General features: G+C 35.3%; 1 protein-coding gene across 1 annotated transcript in view; it reads left to right on the forward strand.

Moving 5' to 3' along the window:
• Positions 1 to 25,357, forward strand: part of Dok6 (docking protein 6) — a 523,930-nt gene that overhangs the window by 160,654 nt on the left and 337,919 nt on the right. Inside the window, exon 2 of the mRNA XM_008824928.2 lies at positions 19,065 to 19,172. Within this exon, the coding sequence (XP_008823150.1) occupies positions 19,065 to 19,172 (108 nt within the window). The remainder of the gene's footprint in view (positions 1 to 19,064; positions 19,173 to 25,357) is intronic.

The raw sequence follows: 25,357 nt of genomic DNA on the forward strand, positions 1-25,357 counted from the left end.
AGGGATATTTGTAGGAAAATACGATTCAGAGGCCAAGTATGAACATAGCATTTGAATCTTCAGGAACTAGGTCTTGATGTGAGCAAGACTTTTGTCAATATTGTCCAAAAAGTGAAAAACAGTGTGCTCATTTATGGAAATCCACCTCTACAACTGAATGACCAACACAAGACATTATGAATTTCAAAAAGTCTTAAGTATTTATGTTGCCAATAGTCTGATTTAAAAAAAAACTGAAATCCAGAACACAACATCACAAAATACAGGTCTTACCTGGCGATGTGAGGAAATGGCAAGAAATTTTTATTCTACATCATATATCCTTGTTGAACTAGTTCAAAGCAGGATGTTGAAAGGTATAATTTTAAGTGTGCCCCTAGTGCTGTGATTGCTCCTAAAATTCCCTTCTGTTTGGGGAACTGCCCAGCAGGTCTGCTCTTCAACTAGTTTTCATCCCCAGGATAATGATGACAATTTCCAGTCCTGACCCAAAACTTGCTCATAGTGGGAAACATTTCATTTCCTGCTGTGAATATAAGCTATGTGTGTATTCTTTCACTCTCTTTCATCGATGACCTGGTTTTTAAAATGCAGAAGCGAGAACTCCATTTATTCAAGTGAAATTTAAAAAAGAAAAACTCTCATCTTTCTCAAAAAATACCACTGAAAAAAAATTTGGAATCGTCCCTAATCTTTTAAGAATTCCATATCATTTTCTGGCATTAGCAAGACAGTAGAACAGAAAAGAGCAACAGAGTGATATTGAAATTTGCAACCATACCTTTAAGTAAACTTGTATATGGAAGGATGTACACATGCAGGTATTAGTTACATAAATATACAAATTGAATTTAAAGCAATCAAATATACTCATGTACATAGATTTGCATATGCAAATACATAAACAGATCACCATGCATACCTGAAATGACAGATTTGACATTTCAGCCTAGTTTTTCATTTTCTTCTCCTGCTCTCAGATTAACCAAAGCAGAAATGTTTATGAAGGTATTTTTAAGTGCTTAAAGAAAAATAAGTCTTGAATCAGAGGTGTAGATTTCTATACTTCTGATATAATTTAACTAAATGAAGCTATTAGGTAAAATTATATTTATATTTGTGTATATGTAGATTCATTACCCAAGGAATGTGCTGTTTGAAACTTTCTTAGTTAGGTAGGATCACTCTATAGCCTAGGCTGGAGTGAAACTTACTATGCATTCCAGACTGGCCTTCAATTTATCATAATCACCCTGTCTCAGCCTTTAAGTGCTGATATTGTAGGTGATGCATATCAATGCAGATTGCTTGCCTTGACTTAAAAAAGGACATCATTTTACAAAAAACTAGTCATTTTATTTTTAATATAATAATTGTACAAGCTTATGAGGTATAGTGTGATAATTACATAATCATATAAAATCTGTAATAATCAAATTAATAAAATTTCTGTCTCCTGAAACACTGATCATTTCTTTGTAATTATAGTTTATATAAAAATTTATTGTATATTTCATCTAGACTTTTTAATAATTATCTTTGATATCAATTTTTCAGTTGCCTCCCTTCTTTACTGTTTCTAGCAAATTCTCAGTTGGAGAAGAGTATTTGGGGCCTTACATTATCAAAGAGCCACCACATTTCTTTCAGAAAACCAGCAGTCTGTGAGCCAAGCCCTTGTTATAAGTAGACACAATGACCCAGCATAGATGTGTGCATTTTGTCTGTCCATCATTTCAGGTGGGCTAGCCTCAGAATACAGAAGTATTAGAGCTGTAGATGTTAAAAAGACAGCAAACAAGTCTTTTTAAATGTTTACTTTACTTAAAATCTTAACTATTATACTTAATCTATGAATCCTAAATTATTTAGACTTCTGCTCGCTTTTAAAATCTTTTACCGTAAGCAAGAATTGATGCTTCTTGAAGTTCTGGAACTAATTAAATTTTAATGAGAGACTTGCTTCTTAGAAACATTTGGATATTTGCCAAAATGTATGAAACTTATGAGAGGGAAAATACAACGTGAAGTATAATTTTCTAGTCACAATGCTTCTCATAGAAGTGTCTATGGATAAAGTAAGTTGTATGAGACATGCTTGCAAATTAGACACATTATTTATTAATCTACTAGCCATACAGTACAGCAGCCATACTACTACATGAATGATATTACATGGTACAGGAATGCAATGCCTCTGGTGGGTAGTTACAGATTCTGTGCTACCTCTGTAAATTTTTATAGAGAAACATGCTTTTACAGTTTTGTAATCCCATACTCTGTTCAATCAATTCTTTCTGAGTTCTTAATCATTTAATTTTGAAAACATAAATGGTTAACTTACACAGAGACTTTGCATCTGTACTTTTGATTGGTGACTCTCCTACAGGTAGTCTTTCATCTAACATCCTGTGGTTTATCCATGGGTTAAACTTGCTAGATATCTTTAACTGGGAATACTTGGGAAAAAATGATGCCTCTGCAAGTCACACGGTCCATCTTCCTGTTACTGTATCAGTTCTTAAAGCACTTAGAGTCTGTATAGCTTAGCGAAACAGGCATATTTTTACTTGTAAATTTATCTATATTTGCCTAGGAAATGTAGAGAAGAGTTTGACTCTTTTTGGCTGTCAAATCTAAGAAAAAAAAATGCTGTTGTTCATCACCTAGGAGTAGTTAAGAAGACAGAAATCACTAGATGTAGTTCCAGACTTTTAATACTTTGTAATTATTAATTTGGCTAAGTTTATAATATGTTAAATCTGTGTTTTTATAATATTGGCAAATAACTGCTCTATAATTATGTAAAAAATTTATATAAAAAGAAATAATTTCCACTTACCTAAGATTATTTATTCCCTCTATGACACATTAACTTTTAGATTTCAATTTCTCTTGTATGTCTAAAATTCTGTTCTTAAGAAAAATTATATTTTCTGTACAAATAGAAAACAAATTACCAAACATTTTTAGACATTGGTTATATTTATTTAAAAAGCGTTCTTGGAAGCTAGCAGTGCTGAAAATTTCTACTTCTTCCTTTAAACCAAAAAAAGAACTTGGTCCTCCTATTATTTTATGAGAACATTCATGGGCTAAATAAGTCATAATGCAGAAACAAAAAGAAAGATACTCATTTAAATAATTTGAAAAATAATATATATTTTAGTTTCCTCAATGCATATTTTAAATGTTTTGAGATTCCTTAAGTGAACCCAGCAATAATTTACCTAAATCAATTTAATATTTTGCTCATTTATAAGAATCTTTAATTATTCACTCAGTACACATCAATGTTAGGTCATTAGTCTGCCATGTAGCACAATTTGAGAGTGCTTCTTTAGAAAAAAATATGAAGGAAATTATGAAGTTCCTGAAGAGCCAGGTTAAATAATTTCATAAAATTGAAAATAGGAAACATAATTGTGTCTTCCATCTTCCATACTATCATCTCCAGTAGTTACTTTTTATTTTACTTTGTTTTATTTTTTATTTTATGTGTATGAGTGTATCGCCTGATTATATGTGAGTGCACCCATGTCATGCAATGCTGCAGAGGTCAGAAGAGGGCTTCGGATTCCCCTGGATCTGGAGTTAAGGAGGTTCATAGCCACCATGTGGGTGCTGAGAATTGAACCTCGGTCCTAGGCAAGAGCAGTAAGTGCTCTTAGCCACTGAGCCATCTTTCCAGCCCCTCCAGTTGTTATTTTTAATCTTTAGTTGTAGGTAGTAACATTTAATTTATAAATTTTTTAATTTAATTGATGTGGTAGATAGAAAAAAGTATTTATTGGTGAAAGGATAAAGTTGAATTTCAAACACTAAAATTCTGTTGTACATGGGGGCTGGAGAGATAGTTCAGCAGTTAGAAGTACAGGCTGTTCTTGAAGAGGACCTGGGTTTGATTCCCAGCACCCACGTGAAGGCTAACAAGCTGGTCAGTAACTCCAGTTCCAGGGGATCAAATGCTCTTTTCTGACCTCCATGGACATTGCACGACATGGGTGCACTTACATACGTGCAGACAATATACTCATACACGTAAAATAAAAATAAATAAAATATTTGAAAAAGAAAATTGTTTTTTGTCATCTACACCTGTGCTTGAGCACCGTCATAAATTATAACAAATTCAAAACCCCATTGTCACTGAATATCTGTGATTTAAGAACATATCATTTCACATATCTTTCCAAACAAAGGTTTACATTTTAAATTTTCTGAATTAATTAGAAATGTTTATATGCTAGTTTATAAATTATTTCTAAAAGGTATTGACGTTCCCTTGGAATAAAATCTGTAGGATTAGAAAATGCGTCACTCCTATTTGAGTATTTGAGTATTTTACAAGTTAATCTTCATAAAAGAAACGTAGATTAAGTTTTACTGGTTCTTTAGCAAATTGTGTGGATGATTGCTAAATGTATTAGTGAGACTTTAGAATCACTTTCCTGGAAAGCAGTGAGAAATTGACTCAGGGGGATTAAAAGGACACATTTTCTACACCTGAGAAAGTCATTGTCTCATGAGTAAATTAAGCAGAAAGATACTTACAGATTTTTATATATTTGTAGAGGCTTAGAGTATTCTGAAAAAAAAATCTTCACGTTGTAAGAATGTTTCAGGTGCAGGGAAATAGAGATGTAAAGTATGCAAATACATCATTCAAATACATAATCAAAATATATTAAGTTACTATATATTAAAATTTTCTATATTAATTGTTCTTTAATAGCAATGACATTAAGAAGATTCATATTCAAAAGTGATCTTCCACAGAAATCTGTGTGGAAATATTTAGTACATAGGTATATATTTTCCCATGAGAGATACACACTTTCATATGTATGGACCAGACATGAAGTCCAAATTTTGTTACATGAAAAAATTCATAACTTCTTGGCATTGTGACTCATGATTTCAATCCCAGCCTTCCCGCAGGAGGCAGAGGCAAGCAGAGCTCTGTAAACTCAAGGCCAGCCTGGTCTCTATATAGTGAGTTCCAGGCCCTTAGGTCATTGCTTGACATCCTGTTCCATAAAAAGTGCCTGGAAAATAGTAGATATGCATGAGTTGGTTTTTAAGATGAATAAACTACAAGATAAGCATGCCTACAAAACACTGTATTTATACAGAAAATGTGTATTTCAAATGATGTTGAATGTTGGCCAAGTAGCTTCTTATCTCTCTGCATCATTTTAACAAAAAAAAGGAAAATTTAAATTATGATTTAAAATATCAGCCCAATCAAGTATGCATCTGCAACATATTTTTAATGCCTGTGTTGCTGCAAGCAGGAAAAGAAGGAACTGAACTTGTTCTCAAGTCAATTAATAGTTCACCATGAAAGACAATGAAACATTAACTGGAAAAACAAGTCAAAAGTGATGGATGAATCTGGTACCAGAATACTGTCGAGAATGAATAATGATAAGGCTAGAGAGATAACTCAGTAGGGAACATGTTTGCTGTGCAAGCGTGAGGTCTTGAGTTCAGAATCCCAGCATCCATTTAAAAGCCAAGCATAATGTAGCTTACAGGTAACCCCAGCGCTCTCATGCAGAGATAGGTAGATCCTGTCTTGTTGGCCAGCCACCTTAACCGAAATGGAAAGCTCTGTGTCTAAAAAGTATAGTGTGGAGAGCAATAGAACTCTGGCTTCCAGAAGTAAATGTACAGATAAGCACCCACATGCACATTCACACAACACACACACACACACACACATACACACACACACACACAATAAATACTGAAAAAGTTATTTAACACAGGAATAATGAACATGAATTATGCTTTCCTCTCTGTACAGTCATAATTCATTTGTATAGGTAATCATGTGTCAGATGTGTCCTGGTTTAGAGATAATAGATATGGAAAAAGGATGGGCTACAGAGATGGTACAAAACATAGGCTTTGCACTCAGATACATTAGAGTTTTGGAAGTCCCACTGGGTTTAATATTCTTTGACAAAGTGCTTGAATTAAATGGATTAGTTGTCCTTTCCCCTTATGTATGGGCAAGTACACAGAATTTGTGGGCCTGTGTGAGGTCTGCAGCAAGGTGATGGCCGCTCAGTAGGTGTTGATTGAACCCCCTCTAGTTAGAACAGCGCCTTGTCCTCCTTCAGAGGCACCGGAAAACAAAGCCAGTCTTTGTTAACATATTTTAGTAGATAGCCTAAAGCTGCCAGGAGTTTTAGAAACTTAAAGCATTAGATTTAAGTACTTTTGGGATACTTGAGTCTTAGCCAGAATCTGCGTGGTGTCTGTCTACTTCTGTACCCACCAGGTTCCATCCAACTAATGGTTGAGCCCAACAGCTTTTCTAGCACATTTATCAGCAGCTGCCATCTGCTCTCCTGAAAATACTAAAGGATCAGTTTCTCTGTTTGCATCAGTTGCTGTATTTATATTTTCTTCTTAGAAATAGAAACCAAATTAAGAAGAAAGGTAAAGCATGCCCCTAACATCTGTGTAAATATGAGCTATGAGCATGGTATATTTTATGTTTTTAAAAATTATTTTTATTTTTATTTTTATTTTATATATATATATGTATATATACATGAGTATATTGCCTGCTTGCATGTAAGTGCACCTGTGTTGTGGAATGCACACAGAGGTCAGAAGGGAGCATTGTTAGCTTCCCTATGAGTGCTGGGAACTGAACTCAGGTCCTCTGCAAGAACAGCTATTGTTCTTAACTTCTAAGCCATCTCCACAGGCCCAAAGCCATATTTTATAACTTTAAAAACAATCAAAAGGAACAAGAGAGATAGCTCAGTGGGTAGGATTGCTTGCCCAAAGATAAGGACCTGAATTTCAATCCCCAGCACCCATAAAATGTTGGGTATGATCATTGCACCACTATTGGGGGACAGAGACAGAGCGATCCCAAGAGCTTGCTGGCTAGCCAGCATAGTGAAATCATAAAGTTTTGGTTCAGTGAGATGCTTCTTTTAAAGCAATAAGGTAGAGAATGATGGAAGAAGATGCCCAGTGCTGTGTCCTACTACAGGTTTCTTCATATGCAGGCATAGATGTTTACACATGCACATTCATGTACATGCATCATACATACACATATACATCAAACACACACTTGTATACACACACAACCAGAGAAAATGGAATAAACTATTCAGACAACTTGAAGCAAATGCCACAAGACAGCCAGGACATGTTGAGGAGTGAAGATGGATCTCCACTGTGGACCTTCCCATTTGTACACGCACCTCCCATTAGGTGAGTCACTCTGGCGACCGTGATGGAAGTCACTTTCCTGCTCTTGATACACTTATCACCTAAATAGCTTAAGCAATACAGCTTGGTTTAGCCAATTGGAGGATTTATGTTAAGACACACAGCATTACACATTCTCTTTTACTGGCATTTATTCAATGTGATGATCTTAAGATTTGTCTCTGTAGCAGTAGTTCATATATTATCAATGTTGCCTATTGTTCATTTGTATATATAGATTGCAATGTCTGCATTTGAGACTTTTATGAGTAATGCTGTCATGATGGTTCCTGTACTGGTACATATAATTTTTGGTTGGGTATATAACCTAGGGCAGAATTGCTAGAATCTGTGAATTTCCAGTAGCATCACAGAATTCTAGAAAACTATGCATCTTCTAAAGTAGCCCAGTGCAAATTCCCTCAAGCAGACAGAAAAACTCGCTGTCTGCACACTAGTCAAGACATGCCTTGAACATTTTTTGGCTTTTCGTTTTGTTAGGAATAAACTGATTCCTCCCTGTGCTTCCACATCAGATTTCCCTGAGTGCTAAGGAAATTGAACGTATTCTTAAACTTACTAGACATTTGTGCAGTTCTTTTTATAAGCGGGAGCTCAAGTATGCTGTAATGTCTTCAACTGCATAGTCTTTTCTTCCTGAAATACTTGGAGTTCTTTACTTATTCTAGAAATACACAAGTTGACAGTCACATGGTACATAGTAGAGACCTTCTAATCAATGACTTCAGTTTAACTTCTTAGAATATTTATTCTTGATAGAAAAATAAGTCTCTAATTTGTTTAAGTCTTTTTCTAATCACGTTTTATTGTCTTGTTTTCCCTAACATAAGGTCACTTATATAATAATTAATATCTATTCTCTTTTCTAAAACTTTAATTATCAAGTCTCTTCATATTCATGTCATGAATCCACCTGAATCCAAACACTGAAATTCCGTGATGTCATTTGGGAAAAGGAAAGAGCATGTTTCAAAAAGCAGACATGGGCCCTGAAGAGCTACCTCAGCAGTGAATAGCACTTCCTGCTCTTTCAGAGGACTGGAGTTCAGTTTCCTACACCCACATCTGATAGTTCACAACTACCTCTAGCTGTAGCTCCAAGAGATCTGACACTCTTCTGGCCTTTATGAGCACTTACATACAAAGCTCTACTTATATACATAAATAAAAAGAAATTTGTTTCTCAGCTCACACTGTTGCATTTGTTTAAGTAGAAGCACTATACTTTACACTGAAAAGAAAATTCACAGGAAACAGATGTGGGATATCAGGAGGTCAATTTTAATTTTGTTCTCCTGGCATTTATCTGATGACACTAGAACCATTGCTTTGAAGGATTTCTCCTCTCTATACCAAATGTCCCATATGTGTTGTGTTTGTTCTGTCCTCTTTATCTGCTTCTCTTTGCTTAATCCTGAAGCATCTGAATCACAATGTCTTTGCAATTAGAACAGAAACTCCATTTGACATTGCATTTAAAATAGTCCTTCCAAATCCTCCCACATTCTTTCTGTTTTTGAGATAATATCTTATGCCCTAGTGGAGACCAGCCTTGAAATTGCTACAAGCTTCCTACTTCAGACCCCCACGTGCTGGGATAACAGGCGTGAGCCACCATACCAGCACAAATTCTCCCATTTTGTTATTCTACCTTGTTCCAGCCTTTTTAAGTTGTTAATTTGTGATTCAATGTATTCTACATTTCTCTGATGCTCTTTGTGATCTTGAAAATAATACAGAGTTGCTATCATTCAATGCTTTATTGTATACAAGTCCTCTACTTGTTAACTTCAATTAATTGTGTTGTTCAAACACTGATTTATATGGGACTGTTCTTGAAGATATGATTTTTTAAAGTCTGATTTTTAAGTCTGATTTTTTTTAGTCTGATTGTTTTATACTTCTTTCAGATTTGATTTAAAATGTTAAACCTACATTTGTGAATGTTCAAAAATTCAGAAAATTTTATGCATTCTGCTGAATTGTCCTGTGATCATTGCACAGTGCTTCTGTCTCTAATTATATATTTTATCTTACAGTGTGCTTTGGGAATACAGTTACAACAGGTTTTTGTTGTTGTTGTTGTGATTTAAGTTCTACCATGTTCCATCATGGCTAAGAGCGACTAATGGCATCACATTGAGGCAGATAACAAGGTCCTTTCTTAAATCACTCCCCTCCTACTTGGAGTTCTTTCCCCCTTACTAATTTCTTACCTATTCTCTGGGTCCCTTATAGCTCTTGGAGTAGTTTGGACAAGTTTTTATTATCAAGCAAGACAAAAATTATCTCAGTGAAAATGAAAAATGCTTAAATTTATTTAGGGTTTTGAGAATTTCAATCTGGAAAACACAGAATTCAAACAATTTTACTATTGTGGTTGGAGGGCTCAAGTAGTATCTGTTTTTATAGTTTACACGACAGATTGTAGATGACATATTTGTTTGTCACAAATTTTGATTGGTGCAGCAAAGATCAAACTTTCCTGTAAGGAAGGGATCTGAAGTTGTCTCAGGAAGTAAGGAGATGGTTTCACAAACCATTAGAGAAGTCGTAGTTCTTGTCCCTATTCACAAAGTAAATACACAGACATCCCATTTCAGAAGCTCAGCTACAGAGTGCCTGAGACCCCACAACTCTGGTTTGTAAATTCCCCTAACTGATGTTAGTCATTTTAATTTTCTTCTTTTCACCCAATAAAAACATGTACACATGCAGTTCTTTCTTCCTAGCTCCCAGTCTGCACCACTCATTCTTCTAATAGCTTTAATACCTGAATTAAATGTTCCTGTCAAAGGGAGGTTTGCCCTATCAGGCTTGGTATTCATTCCCCATCACTGTGCTACTCACAAATACACTTATCTGCTGTCACCTGTCAATTCAAGTGTAAGTTCCACAAGGCAGGAAGTCTGTTTCCATAAGAAGAGATACTTGTTTTATGTTGTTATCAGGTTTTAAAAAGAACTATATGTAGGAAACCTGGGACTCTCAAGGTTTATCAGAAAGAGTGAAAAAAAAATGGGTGAATTCATGCACGAATGACTAGGACCTGATATTATACATGGCAGCAATTAAGTGTTGTGAATCAGTACTAAGATTTACTTTCATATTTTAGAAGTGATAAATCTACCAGCTGATTAAACTTATCTGTCGGTTAGTTTTCACACACACAAAATGACCTGCTATGGTACTAACAAGGCAAAGGTCTTGCACTAGCTAATGGAAGCTACTTATACCATAACCCTACAATAACTATTTCAGGGTATGATTTGTTTAACTGTTGTCTTCTATATATCTGAATAACTGAATTTTATATACCAACACATCATTTATGTCTATGTATACAGAGAGGTGAAGAAGGAATCGTGCTTCCAGGAGAGAACACAAACAGAAGCCACTCAGATGTGACACTTTTTACATATTTTTTAGATCTCTAGAGAAAAAGTTTCTGTGACTTCTTTTATGGCAAAAGGCTCTCAAGTTTAACCATTTTCCCAATCAGAAATTCTTCCAAGTTTCCTGCTGAAATCCTGTTTGAAGTACAAGGTTCATTAGGTCAACAGCTTGTGATAGAATGGGTCCATTAAATCTAACTTTGAGTAAGTTAAACTTGTGAATGAGTCCTTGCTAAATAAGATAATTACAGCTATGAACTAAAGCCAAGAAATCTGCCATGTACTTCCCAGTGAGTCTTAAATGGAAAAACACTGCTTTTGTGTAAAATCACCTTGAAAAGGAGAAAACAACTAAGAGAAAGAGATTGTCGTGTTAAAAGGGTTTTCATGTGATGGAAAGGGATTAGAGCGTATGTAATTATGGCTGGCTGACTAATGAAGTGGGGACCAAAGGGAGGCACCAGCTGGAGATCCTGGGGATTTCTACAATTTTGGCAGCAAAAGGGAATTTTCTATAAGGAGAACTAAGGGTCACCCTGGAGGCAGCCAACAAGTTTAGAATAGGGTTCTAAATAAGAAGGTGAAGCCAACAGTTTCTCTTCCAGGACTGAGGGTGGAGCTGGCAGAATGCCACCTAGACATGGGCAGGGAGAATCTTCCTGGAGGTAATAAATTCTGTCACTAACCAGCCAAACAGTCACAACTTCCTATGCCCTTGACTTACAAGAAGTCCCCAGGGAGAATATCATCTCCTTCCACAAAAGACCCATGTCAGCATACACAAGTACCATGCAAATTCAGGCAGACAGTAACCCAGCATAGAACTGGGAACAGGAACAGCAGATCCCAATCTTATCTAAAGGAATGTTGGAAACTGCTGCTGGATGAGGAAGAGCTGATCTTTCTAAAACAAGGGACTCAAAATAGGCTGACTAGACTCAGCATATGGACTTGCACTGGGGAACAGCTGGGGACACTGACAACACAGTGGGCTATAACAGGGATGACAGAGTATATGGGCTCCGGGGGCGGGGGGGTATGGGAGTGTGCCGGTGAAGATGGGGGTGTAAAGATGATCAAGATTGTTTGAGATGTTCTCTATGAAATACACAAAAATCAATTTTTGAAAAGACTCATGAGGGTCACTAATTGATGCCCCATTCCATGTGATACAATAAAAACATGGCACCTAATCTCATCCATCAGGTTCTCTTTCATCTCCTTGAGAGTTTTGTTTATTCCATGTAATAGAAAAATTAAACTTTTTCCTTTATATGTGTGATTTCCTCTTAGGAATGGCTTTCTAGTTCGAGCAGTCATTTTTGCTGGCCTTATCTGGAAATTATCCAACACACTTATTTGAAGTGTCAGTTCCAAGGCCTAATGTACATCCTGCTACACTGATAAAAGCTGGTTTGATGCAAAGGTCAAAGGGGTGATGCTTCGTACTTCCACTGGCTTCTTGATCCTGCTCTGAAGGAGGTATTTAGTGTCCTGACTCATGCTGAACTTTAATTTGCATTACCACAGGTGACATTTGAAATTCCTTCATACTAGGACCATTTTTATGACTTTTCTCTTATTCAAAATCAAATCATTTAGAAAAACTATGCCAAAGGGGAGAAACATAGACATTTAGTAAATGATTCTTTTTTCAACTTTAAAAATGTAAATAGAAATCATACTTAAAACTAAAAACACTATTTGCATCATAAGGAAACTTCTCTCATGAGTTGAAAGATACAGTCATCCTATCTGTAGAGCATTGAAGATGTGTCACTTAGGTCTAAGCATCTCACACACAATTATTCTCTGCCGTTGACCACTTATGGAACTCTGTATTACTGTCCATCTGTTACAAAAAGAAGCTTCTTTGATGAGTGGTGAGAGGTAAACTTGTGTATAAGGATTTGCAGCTAAGATCCACAAATGAGAAAGAACACACGCCACTTGTTTACCTGAGACAGTGTTCTTTCACTTAGTATAATAGAAACCAACAACTGACCAATGTGCAGAGAATAAGGGGCTGTAGAACGTTCAGTCCTGAGTAGGGCATGTTTTTCAAACTTTTGCCTTCCATGGCTCAGAGATCATTATGGAAGAAGAGGCAGAAAGATTGTAAGAGCCAGAAGTGATGGATGACCACAAAGAAACAGTTTACCAGACAGCTGGTCATTTACTAAAATGAACTCACAGCAACGGTGACAGCATGCACAAGTCCCATGCAAGCTCAAAGTAGACAAAACCAAGCACAGACATGGGGAAGTAGCTAAGAAATCCTAACTCAACCCAAGGAACTTTTGGCAACTGATGGCTTCTGGGAGGAGGAGAAACAGTCACTTACAAGGATGGGACTCTTTGTAGGTTAACCAGATTTCAGTGGATGAACCCACACTGAATATATGTATTAGAGTACAATATAAGGGGAGGTGCAGGGGATCTATATACCATCAAGTTATATTGTATGAAAATTGTAAAAATTTAATACAAACCTGAAAAGATAAAATAATAAAATCTTATTTAAAAAGAAACCTACTCCATAGCTACAATCTAGTCTTATTATTTCTCTGAAAAATTGTTTTAATGACTTTTGGTGTGTGATTTTTTATTAGACTTTTGACATATAAAAAATAACACAAACAGAAATTGAAGAACTTTGTAGATAATAACTGGCTTGTACCCTTCAAAAATGTGAAGGTCATGTAAATAAAGACTAAGAAACTTTCACAGATCAGAGTTTTGGAATTTGTGTTCAGTCTTGAAACAGAATATGACAGGAATAAAAATGGTAAAATCTGACTGGAACTTTTAGATTGTTTAGCATTTTTACAAATTATTTTGGTATTTTGCCAATAGGAATATCTTAGTTTTGAAAACTGTACAGTGCCTCTCTAGGAGGTTAATATTAGAAGCTGGCTTAAATATATTAGAACTTGATGCAGTATATTTAAAACTGTTTAAAAAACTAAATCTGCTCCAAAAATAAATAAATAAGTGCCAAGCATTTCAACCTTGTAAGCAGTTTATTGCATGAATTATTTTAAAATAAAGCCTATTTATATGTGGTCATTTACCTTAATATCGAAGGTACTAAATCTGTATAATTCCAGCACTAGAGAGATAAAGATGGGCATATGTCTGTGTGTCCAAAGCTAGTATGGTCAATGTCATGAGTTCCAGTGCTCCATAGTGAGACTCTCTCTCAAAGCGAAAAGTATTAAATCTATTTGTTTATTAGTTGTTATTGGTCTGGCTCTGCAATAACAATGAATATGTAAACATGATCATTTAGGCTTTTGGGTCCTACTCAGCTCACTTCTTAATGGAAACTAACTGTAGCAACATTGCAATGAGCATTGCGATGGCTGTGTATGTTTGGGTTTGCACCGAATATTTTAAAGTTTCATTTACTACTATGATCTTCTCAAGCTGTGAGCAATAAAATGACCAACATTACAGGGGAAAACATTTCTCAGTAGGAAAGAACAAAAATACTCTGTGTTTGTGAGATTTACATATCAAGCCTTGAAGGAAAGCTTTCTGCCCTCAACTAAGACTCTACATATATCAGTGAATATCAGAAGAAATAAATAGTTATAATCTATATGCATCCCACTTTGCAAACAACATTTTCATCTGCTTCTGGCCACTTACATTTCTACTCAAACTCATGGGAATGCTTTCATTTCTGCAATGCTGTTATTTCAGGTGCCACCATAAAAACTGTCCCATAAAATATAATCTATCATCTATCTGTCTATCTATCTATCTATCTATCTATCTATCTATCATTTATCTATGACATTATCTGTCTCAATCAGTCCAGGTTACCATAACAAAGTACCATGCATTGGTGCCTTGAACAATAAAAATTATTTTTTTTCTGATTGCAGGCTGCAGATTTGAGATCAGGGTGCCAGCATGGCTGGATCTAGTGAGGCCTCCTTCCTGGTTTGCAGACTGTCTTCTAATTATGTGCTCACATGATCTCTGCTATCCCAGAAAGCAGAGAGAATGAGGAAGCAAGGTGGTTCATGTCTGTTCTAAGAGCTCTTATTCTACAATCAAAGTCCAGGACCTTACTTAACAAACATTATTATATCACAAAGTCCCCTCCCTAAATAACATCACACAGGTTTCAGTATATGAATTTTGAGGAGACATAGCTCAATATCAAAAACCCACCAGTTTCAGATAAGTCTAGCTATTTTTCAAATGCAGGATGTGTCTTATGATACTAAAGGATCAACTTCAGGAAGTAGATAGACCTCATTCTATAGATGACAAAGTTAAGGTTTAAGGAAAGCTTAAATCATTTATGTGAGGTAAGATATTAAAAGATTAGCAAATACTGAAGTGAACATTGTGTTCTTAGGCATTACAACATAATGCTCCCAATTCTCATACAATGTTTTGAATCAAATTATAACCTAAATTAAATTATTACTTTAGCACAAAATTGCTTCATGCGATGTTGTTGTTCTCCTTTAAGAAGAGAATAAATATAATTTTTCTTTATGTTTTTAAGTATGAGTTGCTAAATATAAGCACGCACAGCTATACTACTAAGTAATAGTCAAACCATCACAAAATATTAATAGAAATTAATATTTGCATTCAATTGTATATTTAAACTATCTTGTATACTGATTTTATATGTAATCATTTATTTAATTAATGAAATTGTGTGAAACCTTCAAAATTATATTGGTGCACACCAATTTTCATAACACAGTATAGGTAAATATGCATGCTTTTGAAAAGGGTTAAGCAAGGCTGCTGTAAAGAGCATTTTGTTTGCTCTGGATTTGGTTGTCGTATTTAGTGAATGACTCCTCTCTGTCAACTATGCGATTAATTCTTCTTTCCTCCATATTAACCCTAAACTCTCATCATTATTTTGTCCAAGATAATTTAAGAACATACACCCAGAGTGCTAAAAAGTGACACAAGATGTGTCTAACAAGGGGCTAAGTTGCAATTTCAAGTGCAGTTTTATTAACTCCAGAGTCCATGTTTGGGAGGTCACTGATATGCTTTCTGTTTACTGTTTGGAATTCTGACATGTCCATCTAGTTTTTCTAGATGCAGAATATTTGCATACTAATATTTTGTTCGAATACATGTTAGAATAAGAACTCATTAAGGAAAAAAGTGCTACTATGCGTGGCTTTGCCATGTATAGCAAATAGTGCCTGATCTGTAAGAAAAACAGATTTGATAAAAGGACAGCACCAAGTGGAGAAACTTCTCTACTCTAGAGCATTGTTAAATTGTCCATCCTTCCCATGCAGTACTTTCTTCATTAGCCAGGCATTAAGTAGTGTGCTTGAGATTAATGGTGAATAAGTATCAGAATTCTAATGTAAATCCAAGCCTGACTGATTACAAAACATTGATTTTCCACAACCTAACAAAGTATCTCTTCTTATACGTTAAACGTTGTCTAAACCTTTTTCTACATCTAGCATTCATAGTGTGAGAAGGTGCTGTGTAGGTTGCTGTGGGAGAAAAGTCAAGTGACGCAGTTATGACTCCTGAGAGCTACAATAATGACTTGTAAGCAAGACGTGTCCTCTACTATAATAGAAACATGATTACTTTCTGACTGTCTGAAGCCTGCTCCATGGGAAAAAACAAAAACAAAAACAAAAAAACTCATGCCTGGTTCTATAACCCTGGTCAAGTACTTGTTTCTGAATAGGTCATAGGTCTTAGCAGGGACCCTAGTGCTGTTGTTTGACTAAATGGTTTTCTAAGTACTCATGTTTATACCCAAAGATCAGTGTCCCACCAAAACATCATGAAAAAAATTTTTTACTGCATATGGTGCAGAAACCAATAACTGTGAAGGTACCAAGAGTAAGCGAAGGTAGAATGCTTGCCCCTAAATGGAATAGCTATATCTCTCCCTCCAAGGCTCAAGAGACAGGAGGGAAGAGGGAGCCGAAAGAAAGTAAGAGCCGAAGGACAGGAAGATGTACAACAAATACCATCTTCTGGGCATGACAGTCATGAACTCACTGACACTGTGGGTATGTGTACAGGACCTACACAGGATTGGGTCCATCAAAGTTTTGTCATGGTCCTCACCCCTCCTTCCAGAGCTATTGGTAGTTAATCGTTGTAGAGGGAGAGGATGTCATTTTCTTTAGTGGTGTAGCCACTGTTAACTTGCCTTTGCTTCATTTAATGACCTCCCACCCATTCTAGGACTACAGACTTTGATTAAGCTCAATGAGTCTCACACAAAAAGGAGAGGTGAAAATAAGAGGGGGACTTGTTGGGAAGGAGGTTTCAACAGGAGAGTGGGGAGACATGAGTGGGTGTGGGAGTGGTAAAACTCATCAAATTCATGATATAAGTGCATGGGACATCAAACAATAAGGCGATTTTTAAAACATAATGTGCTATATTTCAAAAACGTAATTTTACATTACTAAAGAACTCTATATAGAATGAATTAAAGCTAAACAGGCCATATGTGATTCTCTGTGATTCTCTGTTGTAATGACTAATACCATTTGATTCAGGGCTTGGAGATTGGTAAATGGCCAATAAATAAGCAAAGAACCACAATGTCATGTATTAACAAGCATGCTATATAAAGGACACTGTGAGCTCTCTAGATGTCAAGTAGTTGTGTGGCTAGGAACCCTTTGACAAGATAAATCTGATCCCAGGAATGGGCACTTGTTCATGTGTGCTGGGAGCTCAGCACCATCCTTGATGTGTTTTTCAAGGCTACAGGAAAGGATCTAAGAAAAACAAGAGCAGTCTAAGTGTATGTTCACATTGCTATTCTATTTATTCTGCTTTTAGGAGGAAATACCTTTGTGACTGTTCAAAAATACTGTTTCACGTGGGAAATACTGTCTTTTAGTGAGTAAGAAACAATGCTCAGGGGAATAATTTGAAAGGATTACAATGTCTGACTTTGACTAGCATAAAACTGATAGAGACAACTTTGCACTTTAAATAAAGACACAAGAAAAATACAGTGACCTAGGTTTCTGAAGGAAAAGAACAAGCTAAATTTAGAAATTGAAAACTTGTGGCCGTTTTCATCCACTAATCTGTTCAATTACTAGAGAGAAAAGTGCATTTCATTACTCTGCTTTCCAACACACCTATGAAGACCATATGATGTAGTAGAAATGAGATGAAAACCTGGTATTGATTAAATTTATAAAATAAAGGCAAGTGTCAAATACAATGGATATAGCATGCATGATTAATGGTAACTTTTTAAACCAAAGTCAAAGATTCAGAAATACTTATATTTAAGCCCTAACATTGTCTCTTAACTTTATCATAAAATGAAAATAATAGTATCCCTTTAAAACAGTAATCATCAGGCTTAAATATGTTCATAATTTTTAATATTTTATTTGCTGTTTTTCTTTTTGTATATGAGTGTATTTGCCTGTATGTATATAAGTCCACCCTTGTCATGTAATGCCTGTGTAGATCAGGAAAGGGCCGTGGATCCCCTGTAATTGGAGTTATGGATGTTTGCTAGCTGCCATATGGGTTCTGGGAATTGAGCTCGGGTCTTCCTCAAGAGTAGAAAATGCTCTTAACTGCTGAGTCATCTCTCTAGCCCCTATGTTCACAACTTTGAAGTGCATTATATGTCTCATACTAAGTATTTAATATATTCTAGTTACTATGAAACTGTAAAACAGGGAAGTCAGATGTTCTCATTATAAAAACATATTTTTGTTGTTTTCTACATTATATTATGATCATTTGTTGAAGACCCTAAATTATTACAAGATAAATTAATTTCAAATATGACCTTTTGTTAAAAGTTTGAAAATTAATAGTATACGTTTATTTCATTTAACCTCACTAAGTTTGTAGAATAGGAAAAGGATAATTATCTTCATATATTTGGCACTGACACTGAGATGGTTTATTTAAAGAGGAGTAGAACCAGGGACTGGAGAGATGGCTTAGCAGTTAAGAGCACTGGATACTCTTGCAGAGGACCCTGGTTCTAGTTCCAGCACCTATATGACAGCTAACAATCATCCATAACTCCAGTTCCAGAGGATCTGATGCCCTCTTTTGGTCTCTGAGGGTGTTGCATGACATGGGTGCACTTATACCCACACAGGCAATACACTCATACACATAAAATTAAAAAAAAAAAAGTTTAAAAGAGGATTAAAACCAACAGATTGAAAACTTTATAACACAGTTCATTCTACATGCAATATATTGTAAAATTTTGTTGTGATTTTAATTAATAGCATATTTCTCATTGAAAGAAACAATTGCTTATGAAGTAAAGTTTTACAAACTCATTCCTAATGTATTAATTGAATAGATAACACCTACTGATGCCAGTAAGCTCATGGAAAAAATGGATAATCATATTCTTTTATTTACTTCCAGATTTTCAGACGATGCTGGCTGGTTTTTAAGAAGGCTTCTAGCAAAGGACCCAGAAGACTAGAAAAATTTCCAGATGAAAAGGCAGCTTATTTCAGAAGCTTTCACAAGGTAAGTCACAGGCATAGAAGTCCCTGGGAAATAACTGGGCCCTTCACAATTTGTGGAGACATTTCTTTGATGGATGAAATCTGCAGAGGGAAAAAATCGTAGCCAGGATAAAATGCCCATATTCTGATAAAATGCAAAAGTTATTTTTCTTCCTTATCTTAATCATCTGCTGTAAATGCCAGTCGAACCTCAGCAAAATGAAAGGCTCATTTTTACTGTGATTTTGCAAAATGAGATGACTCATAACTCAACTTGATCCTTGAAGGTGCTGAGTCGGCACTTTTTCTGTGTTCAGGTTAATTGTGCATTTGTTACTCTGATTTAAACTCTGGACAATATTTGGGAGATAATATTCTGAGACTAGCTTTAGCAGTGCTAATGATATTGTTAATATAGATAGAATTTGTTGTTTAGTCAGTGCTTTTACAGGGAAATGATCATCAACTATGTTGATAGGTAGGGATGTAGCATAAATTTTGCATCATCAATTCTAGGAATGAAATATCAGTTTCCCAAGAAGTAAAAGAATATAAAATATAAACTTCAAATAGGCTAAAGTTACCTTTGGTGATAATATCAAACACTGTTCTCAGAACTGCAGAAGAGTTTTGCTTGCTTACATCTTGGCTGAATAAGCTTACTCATTTCTCATTAATAACTTACACAGTAACTCACAAAATATCTCAAACCATATAATGAATTTGTGGGATTTTATTTTCCATGATATGCAGTTCTACCTTACCTGATTTCCATTAACAATATATTATTTGATATTAATGGGTGATGTGATCCAATTTCACAATAACTAGTGATCATGTATATAAATCGGAATCTGATCAAATAACACAAAACTAAGCTTCTGAAACTTTCTGTGAGGAGAATATATATATACATATCTTCACTGTCAGAAAAAGCAAGTTCAAGTTTCTGCTTAGTAATTTACTAGCTCATAGGCATTTGGTTTTCTCATGAGTGAATGGATTTTAAAACTGTTATAGTACATGTGTGTAATGATTATATGAGATATGGTATCATAAAATATAATGCTTCCTGTTCTAGTTATTTAATAAAATATTTTCTTCTAAGTCTCACTGGTATTTTGCATTATGATGATCATAGATATGAGTTTGGAAATAACTTTAAAACTGACTTATTAAGGATTTGCCAGGCAGTGAAATACAAGCTCAAAGACATTTAATTTTTATATTTTGAGACAGGGCCTTACTACGTAGCTCAGGCTAGTCTCAAACTTATGGCATTCTTCTTGCCTCAGGCTTACAAATGATTAGATCACAGGCATTCATCTTTACACCCTGTTTGTAATGCCTACTTTAGCCTGTGAAGGGCTAACCATGTTATGAGTCTGAGAAATCCTAGGTGGAATCATGCCTCTTTGACAGTGGCATATACTAATATGAACTTTCTAGCCATTACAACTGTTTCTTCCTTCCAAATAAAACACTCAAAACACCCAACAAGATAGTATCATACATTTAGACTCAGCCATTGTTTGTATGAAAAATGGACACTCTAGAATTCCAACCACTTATAAAGACTGGTAATTTGGATACAAATAGATATGGTGGGTATCTGCTCTATGCCAGGCTCTCTGCTCCTGGGTGGAAATATAAAAATTCATAAGATACAGCCCTGGAAAAGCCTGAATCTTACTGGAGACAAAATACACAAACATACAACTTCAACTCAATAAGGAAAGTACAGCTAGAGAGCTTTGCATTTTCCCTAATTTATAGTTCAAGTAAGCTTCTTACAAAGATGACATTTGAATGCTGAAAGCATTTATGGTGACATCAGAGAGAGAGAGAGAGAGAGAGAGAGAGAGAGAGAGAGAGAGAGAGAGAGTGAGTCATCTCTACACGACATCTAAAGCATTTTTCTAGTTTATTTTACTTTGTTTTATTTTTCAGACCAGGTCTCACTATATAGCACAGGCTAGTCTTGAACTTGAGACCCTTCCAATTCAGTACCCTAAGTGCTGGTATTACAGGTACATCCCACCATACCTGACACTCCTCAAATGATATGATCTTTTCCTACAATGATCTCTCCTTATACTGCAGTGGCAATCATAGGTTCTCTATAGGAATGCTTAGAGCATTCTTAACATGGGTCTTTATTCTACATATAGTGCTGTTGAGAAGAATTATAATATGATACATTCGTTTACATTGGTACTTAAATTTATAATGACTAGGCAAGTATCATGAAAATAAAGTGTTTTAATTTAAAAGGGGAATAATAGAGAATGAATGAAAAACTGCTTTATGTAAGTGTGGCTAAAATGAACTCTTAAAAACAGCAGCCTTTAAAAATCCCAAAGATACACTGGAAGATCATTCCAAAAAGGAAGGCAAAAGCACCCATGTAAGAGACTGAGGTTGAAGGAACTTGTTATGTTCAAAGACCTAAAAGGCTATTTTGGATAAAGTGTGGGAGAAGAGGTCAGAAAAACTGAATTGTATTCCACAAATGATGGACATCTGCTGTGAAAGTTAAACAGGAAACTGTCATATAACTAAGGTTTTCAAATGCCACTTTCTTTCCATTTTCTGTATGCAAAAGATATCCCTCTGTAATTCTCCTGCAGAAAGCATTTAAAAACTCTAGATAAACTACAAGAGCAAATAGGTACCCTCTAGGTCTTAAAGCAAAAGCAAATTGTTTGTAGGGGATCATCAAATCAAATGAGTGTCCCAGACAAAATGTCCCCTTTTCCTGGCTATAGCTCTGCAGTAAGTGTGGCTGCAGTCCCAGGAGCAGCAGTAAGGACCATGGCAATGGGAGGATGGCAGTCTTACAGGAAAGCTTTCAGATTCTAGAGAAAGTGGCTGGCACTGGTCAGTGCAGACTGTCAAACAGTAAGGAAGATGTGCCACAAAAAAGAAAGTCAAAGACACCCTTAAAGATGTGCCTGTTCTCAACATAAGGCCACGGCTGACCTTGAGTGATCCATGATCTGGCAAACAGAACACATTTCACAGTTAAGGCCTGAGCATCTTGCCTGCTTTGTGAGCCACAGATGACCATATGTGTAGCTACTGGCAATTCAGTCAGTCTGACCAAGTAATTCATAGTAAGACTCTCTGAACAGTGAAAAACAATCCAAGGTCTACTCATGACAGTCATTGTTTTCACCATTAAGTCAAAGTTCTTAAGATGATGGAAATGAGATACCATGTAATGGGAAAAAAATTAACTTATATGAAACTTGAAATGATTCAACCTCTGAATTATCAAGCATATTTTTCATGATATCACCCTTACGCAATAAGAAATGAAAATATGATCATGCTTTAGTTAAAAGTAATAACTTCCATGAAAAAAATTTAACAAATCCCAAACTGAAATTTTAGAATCCTAAATATGATAAACTTTTTCTGGGTAAGATTAAAAGTAAGAAGAAAATATTATAACAAATAGTGAACTTGAAGACGAACTACAAAATCCATTCAACATGAAAAGAGAAAAAATTGCAAATTTTCTTTTTAACAGAGCTTCAGAGACTTCAAGGACAATTTTGAATTTCTGACAAATGAATAATTAGCATCCTCATTGCACAGAAAAAAAAAGATGAAGCAAAAAGAAAAAAACTTGAAAAAATTGATAACAATGCTCCAATTTGCTGAAATATCTGAATTTAAAAGTTCAGTTAACTTCAAGGATAGTTTTAAAAACCATGCCTCATGATGTACAACATTAATTATTAAATGGAAAGAAAGTCTTAAAAATACTCCCACCACCCTAAAGCCATAGGCAGGTGGATCTCTGTGAGATGGAAGCCAGCTTGGTCTACATAGCGAGTTCCAGGTCAGTTGGGGCTATAGGGAGACCCTGTCTCAAAAAAAAAAAGAAGAAAGAAAGAAAGAAAGAAAGAAAGAAAGAAAGAAAGAAAGAAAGAAAGAAAGAAAGAAAGAAAGAAAGAGAGAAAGAAAGAAAGAAAAGAAAAGAAAGAAAAAAGAATTTAGAGAAAAACAGCAGAGCACAGTTGTAGACTTGATTTCCAGGGCAGTGAAAATTTCAGTAGACATGTTAGAAGCTAAAGAGATGGCACAGCAACATCTTTAAGGAGGTAAAGGAAAATCTTCTTCTAACCACTGACTCAAGTGATACGTATATTTAAAGATTTCTTTTTTATTTGTGTGTATGTTATGTTATGTGCTGGTGACTACAAAGGCCAGAAGAGGGCATCAGAATCCCTGATGCTGGAGATACAGGTGGTTGTGAGCAGCCTGAGGAGGGTGCTAGGAATTGAATTCAGTCTGTGGTAGAAAAGCAAGCACTCTTAACTACTGATTCATCTTGACAGCCCCTCAATGGATATTTTTGTAACAACACATTGAACTATACAGTGCACATTATTCTCGTTTGTACATGGTATGTTCAACAAACTAAACTACAGGCTAGACCACTAAGAACTTTAGTACACTGAAAAGTGTCCTTTTTCTGACCAAATATTATTTAAGTTGAAAAATCAAAAACTAAGGGCTGGGTAGGTAGTTCAGTGATGCAGTAATTTCTTAGAATGTCCAAGACATTGGATTTGATCACACACACACACACACACACACACACACACACACACACACACACACAGGGTTAAAGAGAATAAAATCAGTTAATAAATAGCTTAGAAATTATAGATATTTTAAAATTAATTTATTACAACAGACAATGTTTATTCAAGGGGTAAATAGAAATAATACAGTCTACTGGATAATGTTCAAAACTGAAGACAAACTTACCGATATTACTATGTATGGAACAGAAATAGAGTAGTGAGCATAATTCCACTAGGAGTTCAGCACGAAGATAATTGTATTAGGTATTCACAATCTAAAGAAACAATAAGGGGTTGGAAGGATAACAACACTTATTGTTGGCTGCTTTTGAATCATACCCGGGTTCAAATCCCACAATCCACACAGCAGCTACCATCCATCCATAACTCCAGTTCTAGGGGATTCAACATCATTTTCTGACCTCTGAAGGCACTGCAAGACACAGGCACTGCTCTTACATATGTGCAGGTAGTACACTCATACACAAAAATAAAAACAATAAATTAAATAAAATAACAAAATAATAGAACCAGAGAGATGATGGAGATGGTAAAGGTACTTGCCACCCAGCCTGACTATCAAGAACCACATGTTGGAGGAGAGACCTATGCCTCCAAGTTTCCTCTCAGACATGATCCATATGTACTGCACCCTCACACACACAAAATAGATAAATAAAATGAAAGAGAAGAAATGAGGAAGGTAAGAGAAAATTCCAAAGAAATAACAAAATGGAAATGGAGACTTTTTACAAAGCCGAAGCATTTCTTCTGAAAGAGTTCATCAATCGGTTTTTCAGCCCTGAAGTAAATTTATCAAAGGAAAGAAAGGGGAAAACCGGATTGGGGAAAGTAGAAAACTTTACACTACAGATTTCACAGATGTTAAAGAGCAAAGATGTACTAAAATATCTGCCAGTTCAGACAAAATAGGCAAACTTCTTAAAAGACACAAAAAAATTAAGGTCTTTCAATGATTTCATCCTTAAAATTCTTTTCACCAAGAAAGGTTCAGGCTTTCAGTTTATCTCAACCTTAATACTTATGAACAGTAAGAAGGGGAAACCGTGAATCTACCTAAATACTCTTAGACAGTATATAAAGGGCAGACATACTTTCTAATTAATTTGTCACACCAGTATAATCCCTAAAGCAATAAACAAAGATATTAGAAGAAAACTTCCAGTGGTTTCCTAAACCTTCAAAGTTTCTGCTCAAACCATTAGCAAAACAAATTAGCAGTGTATGCAACTAACACTGTCATGATCAAATGTAGTTTACTACAGGTTATATTAATATGAAAGTTAATGTAATAATTAACAATAAAGGTGAAATAATCACAGGACAATTTAAAGCAATACAGAAGAACCTTTTGACAGAATTCAACCTACATTCATCATGCATAATACTCAAGAAGCTAAGAATAGAGCCAGCCTCTTTAATTTGGAAAAGAGCTTCTAACAAACACTTGCAGAAAAATGGTTTGTATTCTTTTTCTTTAAATTATTTATTTAATAACCATATTATTAGAAGAAGCATTTCATTACAACAGCATTGACATATTCAATAACAATTTCCACAGCTAAGATGCATCACTTTCAAATTT

Source organism: Nannospalax galili, unplaced genomic scaffold, assembly GCF_000622305.1.
Source record: "Nannospalax galili isolate Female #2095 unplaced genomic scaffold, S.galili_v1.0 scaffold709, whole genome shotgun sequence".
In the NCBI taxonomy this organism is placed as follows: Eukaryota; Metazoa; Chordata; class Mammalia; order Rodentia; family Spalacidae; genus Nannospalax; species Nannospalax galili.